The 23,658-nt window shown below is 34.9% G+C and overlaps 1 protein-coding gene across 1 annotated transcript in view; it reads right to left on the bottom strand.

Moving 5' to 3' along the window:
- LOC132562009 (dedicator of cytokinesis protein 9-like) overlaps nt 1-23,658 on the bottom strand; it is a 105,241-nt gene that overhangs the window by 25,986 nt on the left and 55,597 nt on the right. The window contains exons 23-40 of the mRNA XM_060226735.1: nt 23,295-23,498; nt 22,492-22,638; nt 21,875-21,958; nt 21,136-21,244; nt 19,291-19,305; nt 15,105-15,283; nt 14,539-14,776; nt 13,914-14,073; nt 13,114-13,268; nt 11,375-11,441; nt 10,961-11,014; nt 10,283-10,413; nt 9,390-9,505; nt 9,072-9,209; nt 8,564-8,620; nt 7,900-8,025; nt 6,664-6,777; nt 427-465 (exon numbers count right to left, since the gene is read on the bottom strand). Coding sequence (XP_060082718.1) covers nt 427-465; nt 6,664-6,777; nt 7,900-8,025; nt 8,564-8,620; nt 9,072-9,209; nt 9,390-9,505; nt 10,283-10,413; nt 10,961-11,014; nt 11,375-11,441; nt 13,114-13,268; nt 13,914-14,073; nt 14,539-14,776; nt 15,105-15,283; nt 19,291-19,305; nt 21,136-21,244; nt 21,875-21,958; nt 22,492-22,638; nt 23,295-23,498 — 2,133 coding nt within the window. The remainder of the gene's footprint in view (nt 1-426; nt 466-6,663; nt 6,778-7,899; nt 8,026-8,563; nt 8,621-9,071; nt 9,210-9,389; nt 9,506-10,282; nt 10,414-10,960; nt 11,015-11,374; nt 11,442-13,113; nt 13,269-13,913; nt 14,074-14,538; nt 14,777-15,104; nt 15,284-19,290; nt 19,306-21,135; nt 21,245-21,874; nt 21,959-22,491; nt 22,639-23,294; nt 23,499-23,658) is intronic.

The raw sequence follows: 23,658 nt of genomic DNA, 5'->3' as shown, positions 1-23,658 counted from the left end.
CCCCTTTTATATCGTAAACTATTCACACAGTGGAATCTGAACTTGTCTGCTAATTGACTAATTTTTTTCACAAAGGACTTAATATGACTAAAAAGTATGGTAGAAATAAATTCATTGTACAGCTGTATCTTACAGACTCTTTAGCTATCATATCATTTTTTGTAAAAATAAAAAAACCCTAAATGTTCAGGTGAAATGCATTGCTTTTAACTAGAACCTTGTGCACATCTTAGCTACCAACACATTATACACTATTCAAAGGTTACTTTTGTGTCTTGGTAAAGATTTTCTCCTGAAAAGTATTCCTATATAAGCAGGCGACAGACATCCTCTACCAGGCATCCTGCATATGAAGATTTATTAGTAAACGTTTTAGTAGTAGTAACGGTATGCCACTCCATAACATCAAGGGGAGACAACTGTTACCTCTGGCTTTTGTCCACGTTTCCGACCTTTTCCATCACCCTGTTATTGTAATAAAGGAGTTCATGCATGTACATCACATATCATTTACACAGTAGATATTGATATATATAGTGTACAGTAAATAGCCAACAGGTCTGATACATTAAATGACATCAAATTTAAAACATATCAAACCATGAGAATATTTACCTTACACTTAATATAACTCAAGGACAGAGGGATTTCATCCCAACAGGGTTCATTCCAAAACTAAAAGCTGTTAAAATACTATTATCTGATTCATTGGTCATGTTAATATACATGTTCAAATTTAAATACTTAATAACTTGGTTTTTTAAAATTCTTGTAACAAGCATAATTTCAAAAGTTTAAGTGAGATTTCAGATTCTAAAACAGTCACTGGTTTCACAAGATGTTTGAACTTTTTTCTTATGTTTTTGAAAAACTTTTCCTTTTTTTGTATGAAATTTACAGAGCACTTATTCATTCATCTTCTCCAAAATGGGAGTTTTCTTTTTAAAATTTTCCTGAAGATGATTAAATTTTGAATTATAAACATTGTATATGATGGACTAAATTAATTTTCATGTGTCCAACTAAATATCCACTTGAACTAGCACCAGTACAAAATACTAATGCTTATATCAATCATACTCCCTCATATCAACATTGTCTTAACAACAACATCATCCTCAATAATACCGTTCTACATAATGTAACCTATTACCTCCTAGTCAAACACTCTCATGCCCCATGTGAATGCTTGCTGATCTGTGTCAGAGGAATGCTTGCCCAACCTCCGATTTTTATCTCAAACCTGTGACGTACATTTATTGTGTTTTGGATGCAATAGGTGTGAGCTAATTAAGCAAAACATACAAAAATCCAATCACAAAATTACAGAATTAGTACAATATCACTTTACATATAAAATTTAGCACATGGTACCTGCTACAAGGCAAGGTTTGGTTAATCTTGTCATAATTGGATAGTCATTAGATGTATACCACTGGTTTCTGTTGGAACAAAAGCTACTCAAGGTAACTCAAACAAACTGGGATTTAGGAAAGCTGTAAAACACATTTCACTTGCTGTTAAATCTAACAAGTAAACCAAGCAAAACTGAAATTTCTCATACCCCACAATCCTTGAAATACAAAATAAAAAAATTAGTTGAGACAGGTCTTATACGAAGATTGACACAATATTGTTTACATCTCTTAATCATATTTTCTATACAATACATCAACATATCTACAATACAATCATCAATTTATTTGTTCTATGTTGGTATACAATCCTCCACCCCTTTCAAACAATACATACAACTGACACAACACAAAACAATGATGATTCTGACACTTTAGCAAGTTGATTGATACTTCCTTGACTTTACCAGATAGGTCTGTTCCTTAGCAACCAAAACAGTGTACTTCAATAGAATTTAGAATTTTACTGAAAACCAATAGTTACAAACAGTTTTAATGAGTTTCAGTGCTCTTAACCGAGTACTAGTTCCTTAGAATTAATTTCATTTGTTATGGTCTCCTTTTCCTTTAAAATGTTGTTAAGGACTAGATATGTTTAATTTTTTTACCTAAGCCATGAATATAACAATAAGATATCTGAGGTTTTTATAAGAATTCTAGATAACAGTATATATGATTGAAGAAAAGGCAGGAGTTTAGACAAAGGGAGATAACTGTATACCTTTTACCTATACTCTAACCATACTTTATGTAGTACCACGTTACTTCCCCCATCACCATGGTCTAGTAGTCCCTGTTACCAAACTCATATATATAAACCCAGTCCTTACTAAGTCATGCTCAATAGATCTCAGGATCTGAGGACAGTTCAAAGTAATGATTAAAAATCTAAGCTTAAATCTCACTGCAGGAAACAGTGATATAAAATGTTCATCCTCGTATTAACTCCTCATGCCATTCACAAATTTAAAAGAGTTTTACTTTGCTAATATTTTTTTAAACTGAAAAGTTACATAATTAATTTATATCAATACTGATGATATTCATTGAGGTATTCCTAACAATTAAAGAATTTTATCACAATGAAAGCAAATGTTGGGAGAAAATGTTGAATCTTTACTGGTACTTAGCTTTTTAAATGAAATTGAAAACTACATCATTTCGTAAACATACACATCAAGAGGTCATCAATATTTGTTCTAACACAAGACTACCACTGTGGATTTTACCATCTGTCCTTGTTACAGTTTTCAGTAAAATTCATAAATTTTTGAAACCATGATAACTTAACCCTGTATTTGTCGACTGCATATTATAGATACTTGAAATACCAATTCTTGAAAATATTTTGTCAATTTGATTATGAAGAAGTCTAAATTTTGATGTTATGATTCAGTTATTTTGGTATAACAGAGGTCATTATTTACCTCTATGCCTTGGCTAGGATTCGAACCCATGACATCTTGTTTACAAGTCTTAGACTCAACCAATCCAGCTAAAGAAAAGTTCTTTCTCATCGAGATGTATTTCAGCAAGTATTTACCAGGGTTACACAAGTATCATTTTTCCATTTGAAATTTGACATTTTAACAGCATTATTTATGCAAGAAGCCAGCACCTTTTATTTTTGGTGTTATTTTGGTAAAAGCAGGGAGCTAGTATCTTTAATTTTGGTGTTATTTGGTGTCAGCAGGGAGCTTGTATCTTTAATTTTGGTATCATCTGAACCAAAAGCTACCAAAATCATCTTATGGTTATTTTGGAATCCTTTGAACGGGGAGCTAGCTTTTTAGTCTCTGTGTCATTTTTGTATCATGATCTTTCTTCATTATGTAATTACAGAGTATCCAATAAAGAAACAACAAAGGAAAGTTTATATAACCCTCCCCCCTCTGTTTATATAACCCTCCCCCTCTGTTTATATAACCCTCCTCCCTCTGTTTATATAACCCTCCTCCCTCTGTTTATATAACCCTCCGCCCTCTGTTTATATAACCCTCCCCCCTCTGTTTATATAACCCTCCCCCTCTGTTTATATAACCCTCCTCCCTCTGTTTATATAACACTCCTCCCTCAGTTTATATAACCCTCCGCCCTCTGTTTATACAACCCTCCTCCCTCTGTTTATATAACCCTCCTCCCTCTGTTTATATAACCCTCCTCCCTCTGTTTATATAACCCTCCCCCCTCTGTTTATATAACCCTCCTCCCTCTGTTTATATAACCCTCCTCCCTCTGTTTATATAACCCACCTCCCTCTGTTTATACAACCCTCCTCCCTCTGTTTATATAACCCTACTCTCTCTGTTTATACAACCCTCCCCCCTCTGTTTATACAACCCTCCCCGATCTGTTTATATAACCCTCCCCCTCCGTTTATATAACCCTCCTTCCTCCGTTTATACAACCCTCCCCCCTCTGTTTATACAACCCTCCTCCCTCTGTTTATATAACCCTCCTCCCTCTGTTTATATGACCCTCCTCCCTCTGTTTATACAACCCTTCCCCCTCTGTTTATATAACCCTCCTCCCTCTGTTTATATAACCCTCCGCCCTCTGTTTATATAACCCTCCTTCCTCTGTTTATACAACCCTACCCCCTCTGTTTATATAACCCTCATCCCTCTGTTTATATAACCCTCCTCCCTCTGTTTATATAACCCTCCTCCCTCTGTTTATATAACCCTCCTCCCTCTGTTTATATAACACTCCTCCCTCTGTTTATATAACCCTCCTCCCTCTGTTTATATAACCCTCCTCCCTCTGTTTATACAACCCTCCTCCCTCTGTTTATACAACCCTCCTCCCTGTTTATACAACCCTCCTCCCTCTGTTTATACAACCCTCCTCCCTCTGTTTATACAACCCTCCTCCCTCTGTTTATATAACCCTCCTCCCTCTGTTTATATAACCCTCCTCCCTCTGTTTATACAACCCTCCTCCCTCTGTTTATACAACCCTCCTCCCTCTGTTTATACAACCCTCCTCCCTCTGTTTATACAACCCTCCTCCCTCTGTTTATATAACCCTCCTCCCTCTGTTTATATAACCCTCCTCCCTCTGTTTATATAACCCTCCTCCCTCTGTTTATACAACCCTCCTCCCTCTGTTTATATAACCCTCCTCCCTTCTGTTTATATAACCCTCCTCCCTCTGTTTATATAACCCTCCACCCTCTGTTTATATAACCTTCCTCCCTCTGTTTATATAACCCTCCTCCCTCTGTTTATATAACCCTCCTCCCTCTGTTTAATTAGCCTCTACTGAACTGGAAGTACGATAAGAACATAACTGACCAATTATTTTGTATGAAGTGAAGCAGGAAATTCGTGAACATGTTAGCTTCAAAGTATTTTTTTAAAAAAATCAAATTTTGATCAGATATAACAAATTTCATCATTTTAAGCATCTCTGGCATGTAAAACTGTAATATGCAGATTTGAGACAAATAGGAGTTAGATTGCCATGGTTTCCAGCTGTAAAGTACGCAAGCAGTAAGTCACTTAATTGGTCTTTCATACCCGTCGTTTGGCCATTAGCCCATTGTTGTTGTCTTGGAAAATCAACTTGGTCTGTTTGGGCACAAAATGTATTAAAAAGCATGATCACGTAAAAGACATGTTACACATAGTTCAAATGTTCAACTTAACAAATTAGCTTCAAGTATATTCAAATGACTTGGAATGGTTTGACTTCAAAAGGTCAAAGACATTTTGATTATCAATTACATTTTAAAGAAGGTTACAAAAGTATTAGATAGGTCTATTCGTAATACCACTACTGGTATCACATGTTCACATAATAAAATGAAATTAGACATTTGAATATACAAATGAAGCTGATGTTTAAATTTGCAAGAAAACAAAATCTTCACAAATGTAAGTGACTAGATAACATCAATTATGAGAACACATGTACATGACAAAAACAAGAAAACACAAACAAATAGCATCAGTTAGAATGAAAAGACATTTAAATCTGGGTCCTTATGATCTCCTTTTATTTGGCTCTACTTTTCAGTAAATAAAGAAGTATTGAAAATATTGTTTTAAATCTGGCTAAACAAAATTAGACACACATTATCATCCCATATAGTACACCATGCAAGGCCTCTATGAGATCTTGTGATGAAATCCAAACAGTGCAGATTAAACAAAATCACAATATTTATCACAAATTTAAATGAAACAGGGATTTTAATGTGTGGATCACAGTAAAAACAAACCAGGTGTTAAAAATATTTTTTTCATATGGGAGTTTTGACAGTGCAACGAACATTTAGTGAATTTACCATTAGTAAATAATCTTCAGTTGGCTACAAATATTACAAAAGAAAAACAAATTTCAGTTACATACAATGTCTTGTGAGATTTTTTAATACAGTTGGAATATAAAAAAGGAAAGACAGCATGTATAACATGACCCTAAGTATTGCTGTCCCACATTTAGCACAACATCTAGTTTAATACAGATAACCTATTCATCACCTAATATTTTTCCTAATAAAAATGTACTGTTACCTTTCAATTTCACATAGTTCCTAAACCTTGAGTTCATACAGAAATCAAACCTTGGCAATATTGCCACCAATATTGCTACCATCTCCTAACTTTTATAATTATATGTTTCATTTTAAATGCCCTATTATCTTCATGATTGCTTTTTTCCCTCTATTTCCAAGGTTGTGGATCTGGAGGCAAGTTTAGATAAAAATATTTTATATAAAGGGTAGAGCTATTTCAGGGGAAATAACATGCTTTACTGGGGATGAAGGGTAACATTTTTAGTCATACCAAACATTCTGATAAATGTAAAAAGGAAACGGAGGGGACAATGGCGAATATACAGCTGAAGCAATCTGTTTGTTATCTCATCACGAACAATCATTCATTTCAATATGTTACAAGAAAATCACACTCCTCACAAACGTCTCAAATCTGACAAACTCATTTATAATTCTTTATATTTTCAGCAGAGCTGGGTCATTTCATTGTAAAGTTATACTTTCATTGAGTTGTTTAGATAAGCTAAACTGACCATGATTTTAACAAAAGAATGTTGTTGGTTGGTCAAATTCCAAGTCCAAGAAGCACAAAGCATTCTACATGAAGCTGATCAAATCACTTAAGTCAAAGTTTTAGAAAATTCGCTCAGAATTTTGAATCCAGAAAAAAGTTTTTACTACCTAGACGTTTTGTAACACACAGTAAAACTCTATGTTATATCGAATGTTAGATTGTGTACTGACCTGCATTGCCCTGTCACTAGAAGCATAGCTATTAATCATGGCAAGACTCTCCTGGAAACGTGAGTTACTGAGGCCAACATCGTCTCCTAAGAGCTTCGATACGGAGATAATCACCTAAATAATAAAATACTGTATATCATCTAAGAAGTCTGATAAAATCTACTTCATAATGATAATCAATAACGTTGGTTTTTACTTCTGATGATCTGGAGTCAATGGATGGAGGTGGGACAATAGAAACAACTTATCTGAAGTGTAAATACGAGGGACTAATGTACCTGTAAGTGGACGGAGGTGGGACAAAAGAAACGACTTATTTGAGGTGTAAATACGAGGGACTATGTACCTGTAAGTGGACGGAGGTGGGACAAAAGAAACGACTTATTTGAGGTGTAAATACGAGGGACTATGTACCTGTAAGTGGACGGAGGTGGGACAAAAGAAACGACTTATTTGAGGTGTAAATACGAGGGACTATGTACCTGTAAGTGGACGGAGGTGGGACAAAAGAAACGACTTATCTGAAGTGTAAATACGAGGGACTAATGTACCTGTAAGTGGACGGAGGTGGGACAATAGACACAACTTATTTGAGGTGTAAATACGAGGGACTAATGTACCTGTAAGTGGACGGAGGTGGGACAAAAGAAACGACTTATCTGAGGTGTAAATACGAGGGACTATGTACCTGTAAATGGACGGAGGTGGGACATAAGAAACAATTTATCTGAGGTGTAAATACGAGGACATAATGTACCTGTAAATGGACGGAGGTGGGACAATAGACACAACTTATCTGAGGTGTAAATACAAGGACATAATGTACCTGTAAGTGGATGGAGGTGGGACAAAAGAAACGACTTATTTGAGGTGTAAATACGAGGGACTATGTACCTGTAAGTGGACGGAGGTGGGACATAGACACAACTTATCTGAGGTGTAAATACGAGGACATAATGTACCTGTAAGTGGACGGAGGTGGGACAAAAGAAACGACTTATCTGAGGTGTAAATACGAGGGACTATGTACCTGTAAATGGACGGAGGTGGGACATAAGAAACAATTTATCTGAGGTGTAAATACGAGGACATAATGTACCTGTAAATGTACAGAGGTGGGACAATAGAAACAACTTATTTGAGGTGTAAATACGAGGGACTAATGTACCTGTAAGTGGACGGAGGTGGGACAATAGACACAACTTATTTGAGGTGTAAATACGAGGGACTTTGTACCTGTAAGTGGACGCGAGTGAAGCTTTTCTTCTTTGTGTACTCAAAGTTGGCTCTCATAAGAAGATAAAGGAGAGCACATGCTTCTTTCCGCGTTGAGTAGAGTTTTGAGTTACAGCACCGCAGCACCTGTAAAATACATCAACAATTTGTATCAGGGACATACCAACTTTTTGGTTGCGTGTAGTTGCTGTACAGGCACACTAAGGCTCTTTCTGATAATGTATCATCATTTCTGAAGAGCAATTGAAATTTCAGACAACAAAATGGTAGAGAATTAAATGTTTGTGAGTGTGATGTCAACACATAGCTAAGACAAAACCTTCTTATTGTAAGATGAGATGGTCGTCATTGTGATGTCATGAAGAAATAATCTATTTCTTTGTGTGACGTGAAGATGGATGTGTTTGATGTTCGTTAGTTTGCCTCTTGTTTCCATTGTTGTGTATCTTGTTCTCATTTGAGAAAGTGACAGGGTTACCTGGCAGGTGTTGTTGATGAAGCAATAAACACTTAATTTCCGGAATACCTGTTGGTATTTTTTTGCTGTTTTTTTCTGTTAGTCTGACCACTTTTGCAGTGAAATCAATATTTTCACTTCATCAGTAATACTAACATTTTTTTAATGTTTTACATACTTTTTCAGAAAAGAGTGTGACATACATACCTCATAACAAAGATCTCCACACAAACTAGCCTGTCCTCGGAACAATACAGATGGGAACTGAAAACAGGTATTTTTAGTTGTACTCTGTTATGCATGTATATGAAACCCTTGATCAAGAAAGATAACTCTCAATACTATCAACAATCTAGCTAACCCATTCAACAAGGGCTAGTACAATTACCTATTTAACTTAGATCCATTCAGCACGGGTTCAAACATCCAGTTAACTCAGACCAATTCAATAAAGGCTGGTTCAAACATCCAGTTAACTCAGACCAATTCAACAAAGGCTAGTTCAAACATCCAGTTAACTCAGACCAATTTATCAAAGGTTGGTTCAGTCAGTTACTACAGTGACCACAGTCTAAGTAGCGAAGTATCACTTCAGTAGATAGTAAAGTGCATGTCTGGTCAACTATAGCTCAACATCTGATAACATAGCAAAGCAGATTCATTGTTATAGACTGTGATAGGATCAAGTATTTACATAAGGAATTAGGATACAAACCTTCTTGATGAAGGAACGCCAGGCAGCAAACACATGTTTCTGGAGATGTTCTGACTGACTGGTTTGCAGGAAAGACAGGTATAGACTAAAAATCTTTCTCATCAAACTGTTGTCTCCATTTTTGTGATCTAAATTCCCCTGTTAATACAAGAATATAAAAATTCCTGAAACCATGTACATCAATGTTGCTTTTTACATTTTTGTAATAAAAGTTTTATCTGAAAACAGAGCCAGGAATAAATTGATACACAAGACAGAAAGTCAATAAAAGTTGATGGTAGACTGATGAAGGTTGAACATGAATAATTTCATTCTGACCTTAAAAGTTTGGCAGTATGTACTGAGCAGATCAAGAAAGATGAGGCCAATTTCTGTTGTCATGTTGGCCTCTTGTAGAGCCTTCATCACAGCGTCTGCATCTGAAGACATTCCACCTACAATACAGACAACATGTCAGAGAATTCTGAATGTATAATGGTTAAATTGTACATGGCTGAACTTCATTGTAATTGTATCAAACCTGGTTGTTTTAATCTCATGGTATCACTTTCTCTCAACTATTTCATAACTTATTGGCAACAAGTATTTCACAGAAGTTATGAGATTTTCCACTGATTTTAACACTACACACTTGGTGTTACATGATGCTGAGTGTTATCTCCTGTGAAAAAATTATACTTTTACAAAGAAGTTAGATTGTATGATCAAATTACTCTTACAAATATTCCATCGATATTTTTTTTAAATCATAAGCACTCTAACAGATTTCTCTTCAAAAATGCTATGATCTTTTCACACAATGTCATTAACTTGTGGTATAAAATAGGAATAACAGCCAGTTCCAAAGTCTGTGACAATAGGCAGAAACCTTAACTGTGTTACATTTAGCCTAAAAAGGATTGACCTTTGACGTCAAATTATTGTCAAATCACACATTATCTGAGCTTAGAGTGACACTAACCTTTGACTCAAGAAATAAGATTAGACTGACCTTTGACCTGGTGTGAAATAAATATCTTGCGTTTTTGTAACAATAATCAATAACATATTTAATGCCCATACACTACAGTCTTTTGATAAAGATCAAAAGTCAGTAAAGACCACATATTAAATCTAAGATCTAGAAAACATACCTGATACATCACATGTCAAAGACATTTGACCTCATCAGCAAAATCACAATGACCTTTGAACTGAGATGTAAAACTCACCCTGATGTGGGCTGTCCGGGATATCTCCGTATTGGCTGACTGTGCGCAACTGGAAGTTGCTGCTGACAACGCTGGGAGTGGAGCGCCGTGCGTAGGGCATTGTGGATGCCTTTCTGCTGTCTCCAATTACACTGAAATTACGTGATGGCCCTATTACAGTGTGATCCATCTAAACTGAATATGTGTAATCCAGAACTTTAAATGACCTGTCTAAACTGGACTCTGTATAATCCAGTGCCCCATGTGAGCTGTATAAATCAAACTCCATATTTTCCAGAAACTTGTATTTACACTTGGTACAACTGTACAAGCTGTCTTGTAATTAATCTCTCTGCAACCTGAATTCTACTTTTAGTTCATAATTAAAACTAGACCTTTACTTACTGTAATATGCTGATTGAAAATACTTTGATAGAAGTTCTAAAAAAGCAGATCCAAATTAGATCAACCATCATATTACAGTAAGTAAATTTCTATCCCTCCGAGTTTTCTCAAGGGCAAACAAACAAATTGTGAATCAAAATTCAGGGGATTGGCTTATTAGAGAGAAAAAAAACAAAACAAAAACATTTGTATGTAATTCTACTGAACAGCAATACATTGGGGTAGATTTATTGGCAGGTTTATATCTGGACAAATATGGCAGGTATGTATATATGTGTTGTATAATGGCCATACCTGAGATCGTGGATCTTTTTCCGTCCCTGGTATTTAAAGTGAGTCAGACAAACCCTGTAATAGTATATAGGATAATGGTATTTAATACTGATATCAAACATCTCTAATACATCAAACTTTCAGGAAACGGAATGTCGGCCTTAAAACCAGTACAGTCTCTCAATCAACAAAATGGTATCAAATCAATTAAAACATTCATGTGAAATAGGTCTGTTATACAATAAAAATTCTAAATCAAAGGAAAGACGATTTAAATGGTTGAAATTTCACAAAAAAAAAAAAAGAACAATATCAAATCCATTAACATTTTTATAATGACCAAAAAGAAATTCTTAATCTAGTGACATTTCACAGAGAAAGAATCACAGTGTGTCTTCCATTAATGTCCATTAACTGTTTCTGATCTTCACTTACTCCAGGATGCTGAAGAAGTCCAGGATGTCATACTCAGAGGAATTATTGAACCAACCAAGGAGGATGTCTGGAAAATAGAAATCTATATATAGTGACGTAGCGAGGAGGTTGAGAGGAAGAGAACTGAAAATGTAAAATAGATTGAACTTTGTACCTTGTGGGAGATGAGGGAAGGGGTGTGACAACTGATAATATAAAGTAGATTGAACTTTGTACCTTGTGGGAGATGAGGGAGAGAGGTGTGACAACTGATAATATAAAGTAGATTGAACTCTGTACCGTCTGGGAGATGAGGGAAGGGGTGTGACAACTGATAATATAAAGTAGATTGAACTCTGTACCATCTGGGAGATGAGGGAAGGGGTGTGACAACTGATAATATAAAGTAGATTGGACTTTGTACCTTGTGGGAGATGAGGGAGAGAGGTGTGACAACTGATAATATAAAGTAGATTGAACTCTGTACCGTCTGGGAGATGAGGGAAGGGGTGTGACAACTGATAATATAAAGTAGATTGGACTTTGTACCTTGTGGGAGATGAGGGAGAGAGGTGTGACAACTGACAATATAAAGTAGATTGAACTCTGTACCGTCTGGGAGATGAGGGAGAGAGGTGTGACAACTGACAATATAAAGTAGATTGAACTCTGTACCGTCTGGGAGATGAGGGAAGGGGTGTGACAACTGATAATATAAAGTAGATTGAACTCTGTACCGTCTGGGAGATGAGGGAGAGAGGTGTGACAACTGATAATAAAAAGTAGATTGAACTTTGTACCATCTGGGAGATGAGGGAAGGGGTGTGACAACTGATAATATAAAGTAGATTGAACTCTGTACCGTCTGGGAGATGAGGGAGAGAGGTGTGACAACTGATAATATAAAGTAGATTGAACTGTGTACCATCTGGGAGATGAGGGAAGGGGTGTGACAACTGACAATATAAAGTAGATTGAACTTTGTACCATCTGGGAGATGAGGGAGAGAGGTGTGACAACTGATAATATAAAGTAGATTGAACATTGTACCGTCTGGGAGATGAGGGAGAGAGGTGTGACAACTGATAATATAAAGTAGATTGAACTTTGTACCTTCTGGGAGATGAGGGAGAGAGGTGTGACAACTGATAATATAAAGTAGATTGAACATTGTACCGTCTGGGAGATGAGGGAGAGAGGTGTGACAACTGATAATATAAAGTAGATTGAACTTTGTACCATCTGGGAGATGAGGGAAGGGGTGTGACAACTGATAATATAAAGTAGATTGAACTCTGTACCGTCTGGGAGATGAGGGAAGGGGTGTGACAACTGATAATATAAAGTAGATTGAACTCTGTACCGTCTGGGAGATGAGGGAGAGAGGTGTGACAACTGACAATATAAAGTAGATTGAACTCTGTACCGTCTGGGAGATGTTTGAGGTAACCTTAAACTACGGATTAAGAGGTGTGACAACTGACGATATCAAATAGATTGAACTTTGTACCGTGTGGGAGGTGTTTTAGGATTTGAAACTTTGGAAGGAGGGGGTTGAGAGAAAACAGTAGAGCAAACTTTGTAGCTTCAAGGAGATGTTTGAGGGAATCTGAAACTTTGGAAGAGGAGAGGTGTTGAGAGACGACAATTGATGATATGAGGAAGAGCAATCTTTGTACTCTCCAGGAGATGTTTGAGGATCTGAAACTTTGAGAGTGAGAGGTGACAACTGATGATATAAAGTACAGCAAGCTTCGTACCGTCTGGGAGATGTTTGAGGATGTACAGGAAACAAAGGAGAAGATCCTTGATTTCTACGATATCAAGTCGCTGGTATTTCAACATCATGGAGGACGGTTTAGGGGATGGAGCTGTTCCCTTATCTGTGCCAACAGTTGACCCTGAAGAGTGTACTCTGAAATACAAGTATACAGAAGTTAACAGGTGGGAAACAGAACAACAACTGCTTGATTATAGAGTGACGCAAGGTAACGATAGTCTGTGGTCTCAAAAGTAAACTGTATATTGTTATCTAAGGATAGATACTACCTAATTGATAGAGTATAACTGAGACTGTTCTTTCACTTAAGGATATATGCTACCTAATTGATAGAGTACAACTAAGACTGTTCTTTCACTTAAGGATATATGCTACCTAATTGATAGAGTACAACTAAGACTGTTCTTTCACTTAAGGATATATGCTACCTAATTGATAGAGTATAACTGAGACTGTTCTTTCACTTAAGGATATATGCTACCTAATTGATAGAGTACAACTGTAACTGTTCTTTCACTTAAGGATATATGCTACCTAATTGATAGAGTACAACTGAGACTGTTCTTTCACTTAAGGATATATGCTACCTAATTGATAGAGTACAACTGTAACTGTTCTTTCACTTAAGGATATATACTACCTAATTGATAGAGTATAACTGAGACTGCTCTTTCACTTAAGGATATATGCTACCTAAAACATACTTCTGTGAATTTTGTTAAACCCTAGTATATATTATTCTATATATTCGAAAAACCTTTAAAATCAACATTGACAGACCTCGTGTGTCCTTTGTCGGCTTTCTTGTCACGTCCGCCATCTGATTTTTTACTTCCTTCCTTCTCTGATCGATCCATGGAAGACGTACTACTGGTCAAGGAACTGTTAGAACCACTCAGGTGGTTCTTCAGATCAGGTACTGAACTCAAAACGGGGGCACCTGTAGGGGGAATTAAGCTATCATAGTCTTATACCTTATCATGGTATCCACATTGTTACTATCTTTAGTAATTTGAGCCAATCAAAGTTTTTAAAGCAAATAAAAATGATAAAGCTGTCTCTGCAGGAGAAAAAAGGGAAAAATTGCAGAATCTTCAGCTCAAAAATCAATTGAAGAAATGTCCAATTTCTAATGTTATTATACTATTATTATATATAAAGGAACATTCTGAAACTGCAGAAAATACATATCGTTTCATCTGTCCAAATATCACAATATTTCTCCACAGTCATCCATGTTTTGAATGTCTGCGGACATATGTTGATAATATTCATAATTAAAATATGAAGTGTTTGTCCAAGAGATAATCATTTTCAGAAACAAACATGGAGAATTCCTTTACCATTGTAATGCAGATATTAACAGTACAAGGTCTATTGACTGACTTAGTACAATTTCACCTACCGGTTCCAGCTATCATAGCAAACACCTTTGAGTCACGCTGGTCGAAGGTGACGGTCTTCTGTCCAGACTGAGATGTGTGAGATCGTAGGTCAGTCTTCGTGCTCCCTGACACGTCTCCATTAGCAACTGGAGGTGGGGGTACTGAGGGGTTCATAGGGTCATCCATCAGGTGGCGCTTCTGTTCCATCAGGATGGATATAAGGGGCAGATAAAGGGCTGCAATCCTCCCCTGCTGGGTCTGTCACAAAATGTGATGAAATTGATAAATAGAATATTGGAGAACCAATCAGAGCTAAGGAATTCAGATACAGCAGTGTTTGTTTAATTGCTGGGTTTATTGGCCTGTGAACAGCCAGGGTCGTTTTGCAACAGGGTGTCCTTGTATCAGCTGGTAGCTACCTCACTGAACAACATATCAGAGGCCCATCACATGTCATCCAGAACAAGTAAAGTGTCTTTCCCAAGGCAGTGATACAATGAACTTACATAGAACATCTTATTACTTTAAATGTATAAAGGTTGAAGGACAGTGGTCAGAACTGGTCAATAATTTCATAACTACTTACCTTAGAAAGGTAGCGGTCATCAAACGAATGTTTGGCCAGCTGGTCACGGAGGACGGTGATAGCTATACGACGAATTTCTCGTGGCTCACTCAAGGCCATCTTCAACTCCTGAAGTATTAAGCCTGCTAGGTAGTGTTGTTTACGATACTCCTCTGATAATGTGTAGTCGCATTTCAGATCTGTAACCATAACAACATACATTAGTCGATCGACTCCTAATAAAAAACACAACTTTCAAAATTAGGACTGTGATTGTGTAAAGGAATATATCCTTTCACTCAGTACCTTCATATCTTCAGAAATTGAAATGTTACATGCACAATTTTTCAAATGTATTTCTTGAATATGGTATTATCACTTATTTAGTTCAAAAATGATTTTTGGCTTGGGATGGCATGTAAACTCACTTTGTGAATGACAATTTTTTCTGTATTATAGGCTAAAGATTTATATATTGTATCAAGCCCCATTATCATTAAGACTGGCTACCTATCTGTTTAACACAAAAATGGAACACAAATATATATATATATATTGAGGGACTGGAACAAATACCAAATGATCAGGATAATTAGTTTATAAATCTAACAAACAATAACATTACAACCATTCAATATCCAAAATACATAACATTAAAAAGTTTGAAAATCCTCATTAAAGTTAATAGCTGCCTTTGTAAAGCTGAGATAACAACTAAATATTTGATATCTGAGAAATTGTAATTTATCCTAAAGGTTTTTATTATGACCTAATTTAATAGATATTTGTTATTCAACATTGTTTTTGTGAGAATTGGTGTTAAACTGGTTTTGAACAATTTTAATAATGTTATATTCCATAACCAACACTTCATGTGAGTCCCAACAAATGACCACAGAGACATAATGACACATTCAGATTTAACACCGAGACATAATGACACATTCAGATTTAACATAAATATCCATCATTAATTTTTTGTTTTTTCAATAATCAATCATGAAAGAAAAATGACCAGCATTCAACCTCCATCTCCCAATATTAGTCAACATTTTAAAGTTTATTTTCATTAACAATTACAATTTGTTTATTATGGAATGGTTTTCCATCCAATGAACAACTTAGTACTGCATGCATAAGAAAGACAAAGGAGTAAATGTTGACCTCAAGTTAATAGCTTGTTAAATTCAATATTTGATCTTTGACTTTTGACCTATGGACTTTCATTACATTTAATCTGATTGGATAATAAGTGTATGGTCTTGTTGATTTGACCTTAGTGCACTGACCTTTGACTTATATAATAAAATGATGTTATTGAGCATTATGAAATGTTGAAAGTTTAAACATGAAAATAAGTAAAGAAGCCAGATTGATGTCTTCATTAAATCAAGCTGTTTTATTTCCCTGTAGATTTTGTCAACAAGTTAGCCTCAGCTGATGATACAAGGATAATTCTTGGCAGAATTACAGAAATTGTTGGCACATTTCCATTAGTTGTCAAAACCAATTGTTCCCACATTAGTTCAAAATTTATTTAGGAAAAGTAAACAAGAAAAGTAAAGAAGACTTGCTGTAAATAGTCAGATTGCATTTCAACACTGAAAAAAACAAAGATTAGAAAAATTTAGGCTTATAAACCTATTACTATTTGTCCAATGATCTTTTCAAACTTTACAAAAAAAGAAAATATTAATAAAAACAAAAGTATAAGTTAATACTAAAAAGTCAAATAGTATAAAAAAAGGAAGAAAGGGCCACAACTCTGCATATTCAATTGAATATAATAATCAATTTCAGTATTCAACACTCTATATTCTCAACAGTTTATCACATACATTTGACAACTATCAATATTTCAAATCCCAGTCCCAGTAATCCAGTCATTAATCTTGATGTCCCTGTATATCCATTCACTGTCACAGTAATCAGATCAATAATCTGTGTCCCTCTATATCTAACCATTCTCCAAATAATCCAGTCATTAATCTTGATGTCCCTGTATATCCATTCACTGTCACAGTAATCAGATCAATAATCTGTGTCCCTCTATATCTAACCATTCTCCAAATAATCCAGTCATTAATCTTGATGTCCCTGTATATCCAGTCACAGTCATAGTCATCCAGTCACTTATCTCATTGTCCCTTTAAATAGAGCTTGGAGTACCTCTTTATCCAGTCACTATCATAGTAATCAAGTCACTAATCTCAGTGTCCCTCTAAATATATTTAATACTCCAGTAATTCAGACACTAATTTGAATAGTCCTCTTTATACTGATAACCAATTGGCTGTTTCATAAGGCACTTTTTCAACAAATAACGATATAATAAATATGCTTTGTTACAAAGATCAATCATCAAGGTGACATGCAGGGAAACATTGCGAGATATTCATGCCAAGTCATTTATAATAAGATTTCTTTGGATTGGTAAATTTTTATGTTTCTTTAAATCTCAATCTGAAAAGGAAAACAGTTAAATTGCAATATTACCATCAGTTACTTTAAAACATTTTAACAAAATTTCTGACAAATGTATACTACCAACAACAGTTCTTGTATAATTCTCCTAAATATGACAATTCATCTTAACCTGAATACAATATATGTAAAGCTTCCAAAATTGTTTAAAGGAACTTAATATACATTGATAGCATGATAACTAGTCTAGATGGTGTAATATTCTGTTTATACATCCATTGATCCCAGTAGGACCATCTGAGATTTGGTTAGTCAGAAACAAAGCGATCACACAGTGACGTGGTGTGTGGTAGCTGTCCGATATCAAGATCAGGACCAACCTCTCTAAATAATTCCATTATGTGTGTATTTACTGTTATACCGACCATCCTGTTGAAATAACCGTTGTATATACATAGATTTACAAGGAATCACACAATGGCTGACAATCAGGTAGAACTACGATCATTAATCTCAGTATGATATCTTATAGTAATTATTTAAGGCATGTCATTTTCATTTGCTGAGAGTTGAAAGTAAAACTGCTGGCCAAGAACTGAGAGTGGTGATTTGAGAAGTAAACAACATAATTCTTTCATAATTATACCGAAGGTTTCTTACTGATCAACAAAAATACTAACACAATAAAAATACAACACAACAAACATTACCAAGACCCAGCTCATTGGTGAGGATAACAGAATCTAAATCTGAAATAGAAATTGTTGTAAGGCGAAATGGACCAGTTCCAACTAAAGCTGTGGACACCAGGAAAATGCCTAACAATGTAGCCCCTGGGTACTTGATGTATAAGGCTGCTTCACACAGCAATGGCCAGGTCAAGGTCATTGGTAAAAATAGATTTCACAGGTATGGTATTGCACAAAAATAAATCATGTGACACTATCACATGAGCCTAACTGAGAGTTATAAATTACAAACCACTGAAACTATACCATGTAAATTTTGAAGTTTCAAATTTGTCTCAAAAATAATTCCATGCGAAAAGAAATAAAATTGATTTCCCACATCACATCACAACACACTACTATATTCTATCTATTTGATCTCAAGGAATGAGGCACTAATATCATACACAACTAACCAAAAACTCAGCAAAATTTAACTACACAGTGACACTTGTAAACTAACATCTTCAATCAAATCTCGTGGTGAGGTACTGATGCCAACAGGAATTTGTACAAAAAAAAAAAAAGTTACCACAGTAACAGCATAATCCATGGGAATAGCAATCCATTGCCAGGCAAGCAATGGTTACCAAGGAAACAATGGCTACCAGGCAAATATTGGTTACCAAGGAAACAATGGCTACCAGGCAAATATTGGTTACCAAGGAAACAATGGCTACCAGGCAAATATTGGTTACCAAGGAAACAATGGCTACCAGGCAAATATTGGTTACCAAAGAAACAATTATTACCAAGGAATGATGTGGCTACCAAGGCGTAACATGTGCTTGCAGATATTGAAATTTCAAGCAAAGTTTAGAAAAGTCTAAATGCAACAAAAATCAGACATTATGTACAATGAAATATTGTTAAGCATCATGATTAGAATCAAGAGAAGCATAGGAAAGATATCACTGAAAGGCGAGACAATGCACACAAGCAAAAGAAAAATACTCCATTTATTCAAACACAGTGCAGGATTCAAACCACTTCATGCAACAAAATATTGTAACTATTCGCTGATCTACAGAAATAGTTTAAAGTGAACTTTTTACCTTCCAGTTTGATGTCTGTGCAAAGAATAGCATTGAATAAAACAGATCGGTTAAAACGTGTCTAAACTAGAATTACAATGAATGTTCACCCTACAATCATTCCTTGTTTAAAATTGAATGTTCCAATATTTGTTTGTTTTATTTGTAGTTTATTTGTAATATTCAGGTGATATAGTATCTTTACTATCATAAAAAAGAACTTATGATGATCACATTAAAAAATGGGCTCATTTTTGTGACATGTACCTTTTTTAACCATATCAGTGATTTTATTCATTTTAATATTATTTACCATATTTCTGATTTCATAATATCTCATTATCTTTTTAATGCATGCATAGTACACCAGGATATTTTAAATAACTTTAAATAATTCTACTTCTAGAAAGATTTCTGTTGTTTCAATTTTTACTCTTTTCTTCTATCAGATTTTTGTAATCTGTAAAAAGATGTATCAGCACTTTAACGTTTCTAAAGAGAAAAGATATACTTTGCTTATCTAACCCCATATCTAGTCAGAAAACATTGACATTGATGTCATATTTTAAATCTTTGAAAAAAAATATTGATTACCTCTGACAAGGGGAATAACTCATACTTGAGATAAAGTAAGTTTAGGTAAATGTTTTCAGCCCTAAACTGTAGTATTGTCTAAAAGCAGTGATATATAAACGCTAATGTCAGTGCTAAATTATTGCGATATCCGTGGATATTTGTCATTAAATTTCAGATGAAAATTACATTTAAACACATCAGATACTCAAGTATGACTTGCATTTCTTTAGATCAAAGGGAAAAAAAAAACAGAAAATCAGCCTCAAGTATCCAATGAAAATCTAAAAGTCATGCTGATATTGCAATAGTACTAATGAATAGGAATTAATGTCTATATCTAATATTATTAATGATAAATAAATAGTCAAGGCAATTATAACAGTGTTTCATTATGTATACAAGAAGTGAGATACATGATACCAATATAAAAATACTGTTATAACCTTTTCCATATTATAAATTAAAAGACATGCAGATTACAACTTTTCCCAAACTGTCCATATTTAATAGATAAATTTTGATAAAACCTGAAGGCAGATTTTTAAATACAATGTACCTAAAGACAGATTGGAACATAAAGCAGAGGAATCGTACCTACTATGATCACTGTAGCCCAAATTAATCTATGTTTTATCAACTCCAAACTAATATGAAAAAGTCAAAAGTACAGCAGAATAATTCTGATTCCTATGACTGATAAAGGGGCATAACTCTAGGTTAATACTGGTATATTTTACATGTTTTTTTCAAGGAAAACAAGAAGAAACCTTTAACCTTAACAACTCTTCCAAATGAGATTTAATAATAAATATTGGTAAAGAATTGCCTGATTTGAGGTTTATTATAACAACTTGTTAAACTATCAAAAATATCATCATAAAATCACACATAATTTGTTAATAGGAAATACTCTAGGCAACCAATTGGAATCATGGAATAATTTACAACCTAACTATGAAGGATGAAGGGACCTTTTCTAACAATAGTACACAGATAAACCTGAAAACATCAAGATATTAATGAGAAGAACATGTGAAGGTATTGCCCAATGTGCATCTTTATCATCAAAAAATGAAGCATTCTGTGAGCATTAAGCTGATAGCAGATAACTCACAGTACAAATAGGCTGTTCAAAGTAACAATTCCAAAAAGACACTCGGGAAGAAAGATTCAATAAAGCATCTAATAAATCTCAAGCCAAATTTGAAGGAGGGCTTGGTTAAAAATTTGACTGTTATATCAGCTGTCAGTTAAGTGAAAGAGAGTTATCTGTGAGTGGAGAGAACTCACCTTTAAATGTCTTTATCATTCCTTTCCTCATCAGTGGTAAAGACAGTGGAACGTAGTGCTCATGGCTACAGACTGTTCGTAAGAAGTCAAACTTGCACTCCTGCAGCGTCTACAGCATAAAAGACAAATGTCACTAAATTTGAAGCTAAAATCGTGAAAACTGAAAGATTTTTACAAGGACATAAACCCATGAGCCCATATTTGACAGTAAGACATCCATATTATATACAAGTCATTAGAAGTGCTTACAAATGGTCTTTCATTGCCTCTTATAAGCCAAACTTTTAGCTTTAGAGAGAAAATACAAAGGGATATAACTCTAACATAAACCACAGGTATAATGTGTAAGGTACCATAAATCCTTAACCCAAACACAAACCACAAATATGATGTGTAAGTTAGCATACATAATCAAACTATAAATCATTTTATTTTCATTTCAATAAGTAAATTCTATTAAAAAAAGAGTCAAACGCCATTCAATTTCTACGTGTGTCTTTGATACCATAATGTCTAAATATACATAAGATAAGAAATAATAGCAAAATAATGTAACATGTTATCACTATGGCAACACAGAGGTCATCATTTTATAGAAATTATAGCCCTACTTAGTAAGGTCAAAACAGATAGTCTAAAGGAGTCCAGAACATGTAAATGAATTGACCTCCAGAGGTGACCTTATTGACCTGACCTCCAGAGGTGACCTTATTGACCTGACCTCCAGAGGCGACCTTACCTTGGAATCACCTGGTCCAAAGCACTCAAGGTAGGAGCTGATAAGTCGAAACACAAAGCCTCGGTCCATCAGGGTGAAACACATCTGTACCCAGGTAATTACAAAATAATCACTTCTAAGTAATTAAATTCATTTTTCAACTGACATAAATCAGACATGTACAATAAATAATCCTGTTAAAATTAATCACATGATTTGTAGAATGAACTGATTTCAAGTATAATCATTTAAAGATCACAAAGAGAAAAAGTTTTAAATATTATGGCATTACTGTAATTATACAGTTGAATATTATCTAGAGGACTATCTAAATATTTAACTATTATAATTACTATAATTACTTCTGTGATATAAAATACAACTGAAATAAACTGGCAGTTGAAAAAAATTCTTAATTTGTTAAAAAATTGATTTTCACAACAAGAATTCCAGGTTAATTCATGCAGTGAATGAACTGGCTAATATGGTCAATCACTGCAGAAAACTACTCGGCAGATTTCCAGATGATCAACGCTGTAAATAACATGTTTTAAGTTTTCGAACTCCACTGATTGTAAAACACAAATACAAAAAATAAGAAAAAACAAGAATAAAATTCGACTATCAGCTGATGATACCTTGACAAAATTGGCCATGCTAAGATTGGCACTTTTGGTTTCTCGTGGCATCTCGCGGTGTTTTTGTGTGATGTTTGGTGCCAGAGTCTGTAGTAAGCGTTCTATACGGAACTGGTAATCACTACTAAATCTTTCATTCCTCGGCATCTATAGAAAATAACAAACAAAAGTCAGTAAAAATACAAAAAAAAAACTTATACTTACAAGTAAAAATACTTAAAATTGGCAAAAAGTTCACATAGAAATAGGGGATTTATTTTACAATATAAAACTGACACACACTGAGATGGGGGATTTATGTTACAATATAGAACTGACACACACTGAGATGGGGGATTTATGTTACAACATAGAACTGACACACACTGAGATGGGGGATTTATGTTACAACATAGAACTGACACACACTGAGATGGGGGATTTATGTTACAATACAGAACTGACACACACTGAGATGGGGGATTTATGTTGCAACATAGAAATGACACTATTTGAGAGTTCTTATCTATCCTGGATCTGAGATACAAGGTCATGCCCCTTGTGTGAGTTTATAATGTATCCTGGATCTGAAGTACAAGGTCATGACCCTTGTGTGAGTTTATAACGTATCCTGGATCTGAAGTACAAGGTCATGACCCTTGTGAGAGTTTAAACTGTATCCTGAATCTGTTTGGATCCGAGGTACAAAGCCTTGACCTCAGTGAGAGTTTAAACTGAACCCTGGTTCTGTCTGTATTTGAAGCACAAGGTCATGACCTTGATCATACTTACATCTGAGTGATGATGGTGTTTATACAACATACCTTAATTCTGTCGGAGTCTATGAGGTACATTGTCATACTTTTGATGAGTGTTTCAAAGAAGAACCAAGAGTGTTGAAGGAACTTGGTGACCACTAAGTGGTCAGCCATGGATGGCTGCAGGATCTGGGTTAAGTTCTTGGCCAGCTCCTCATGGACGGTCCGCTGTTTACTTCCTTTAGGGACAGGCCGAGGTTTGAACACATACTGAACAACACAAAAAGTAAACACAACAAAACTGACTAAAAATTTAAACAATAGACTCAATCAAAAGTTCAAATGTAAAAAAAATATGGTTGTTGGCAGTCCAGATATTTCAGTCAGAAAGAGCAAGTGTTCAAAAAGTAACTGAAATAGCTAAAATTAT

Source organism: Ylistrum balloti, unplaced genomic scaffold (assembly GCF_031769215.1).
Source record: "Ylistrum balloti isolate Yb309-2 unplaced genomic scaffold, AGI_CSIRO_Ybal_v1 Utg371318, whole genome shotgun sequence".
NCBI lineage: Eukaryota > Metazoa > Mollusca > Bivalvia > Pectinida > Pectinidae > Ylistrum > Ylistrum balloti.
Note: the sequence above shows the minus strand (reverse complement) of the source record. Positions and strands in the feature narration are given on the sequence as shown.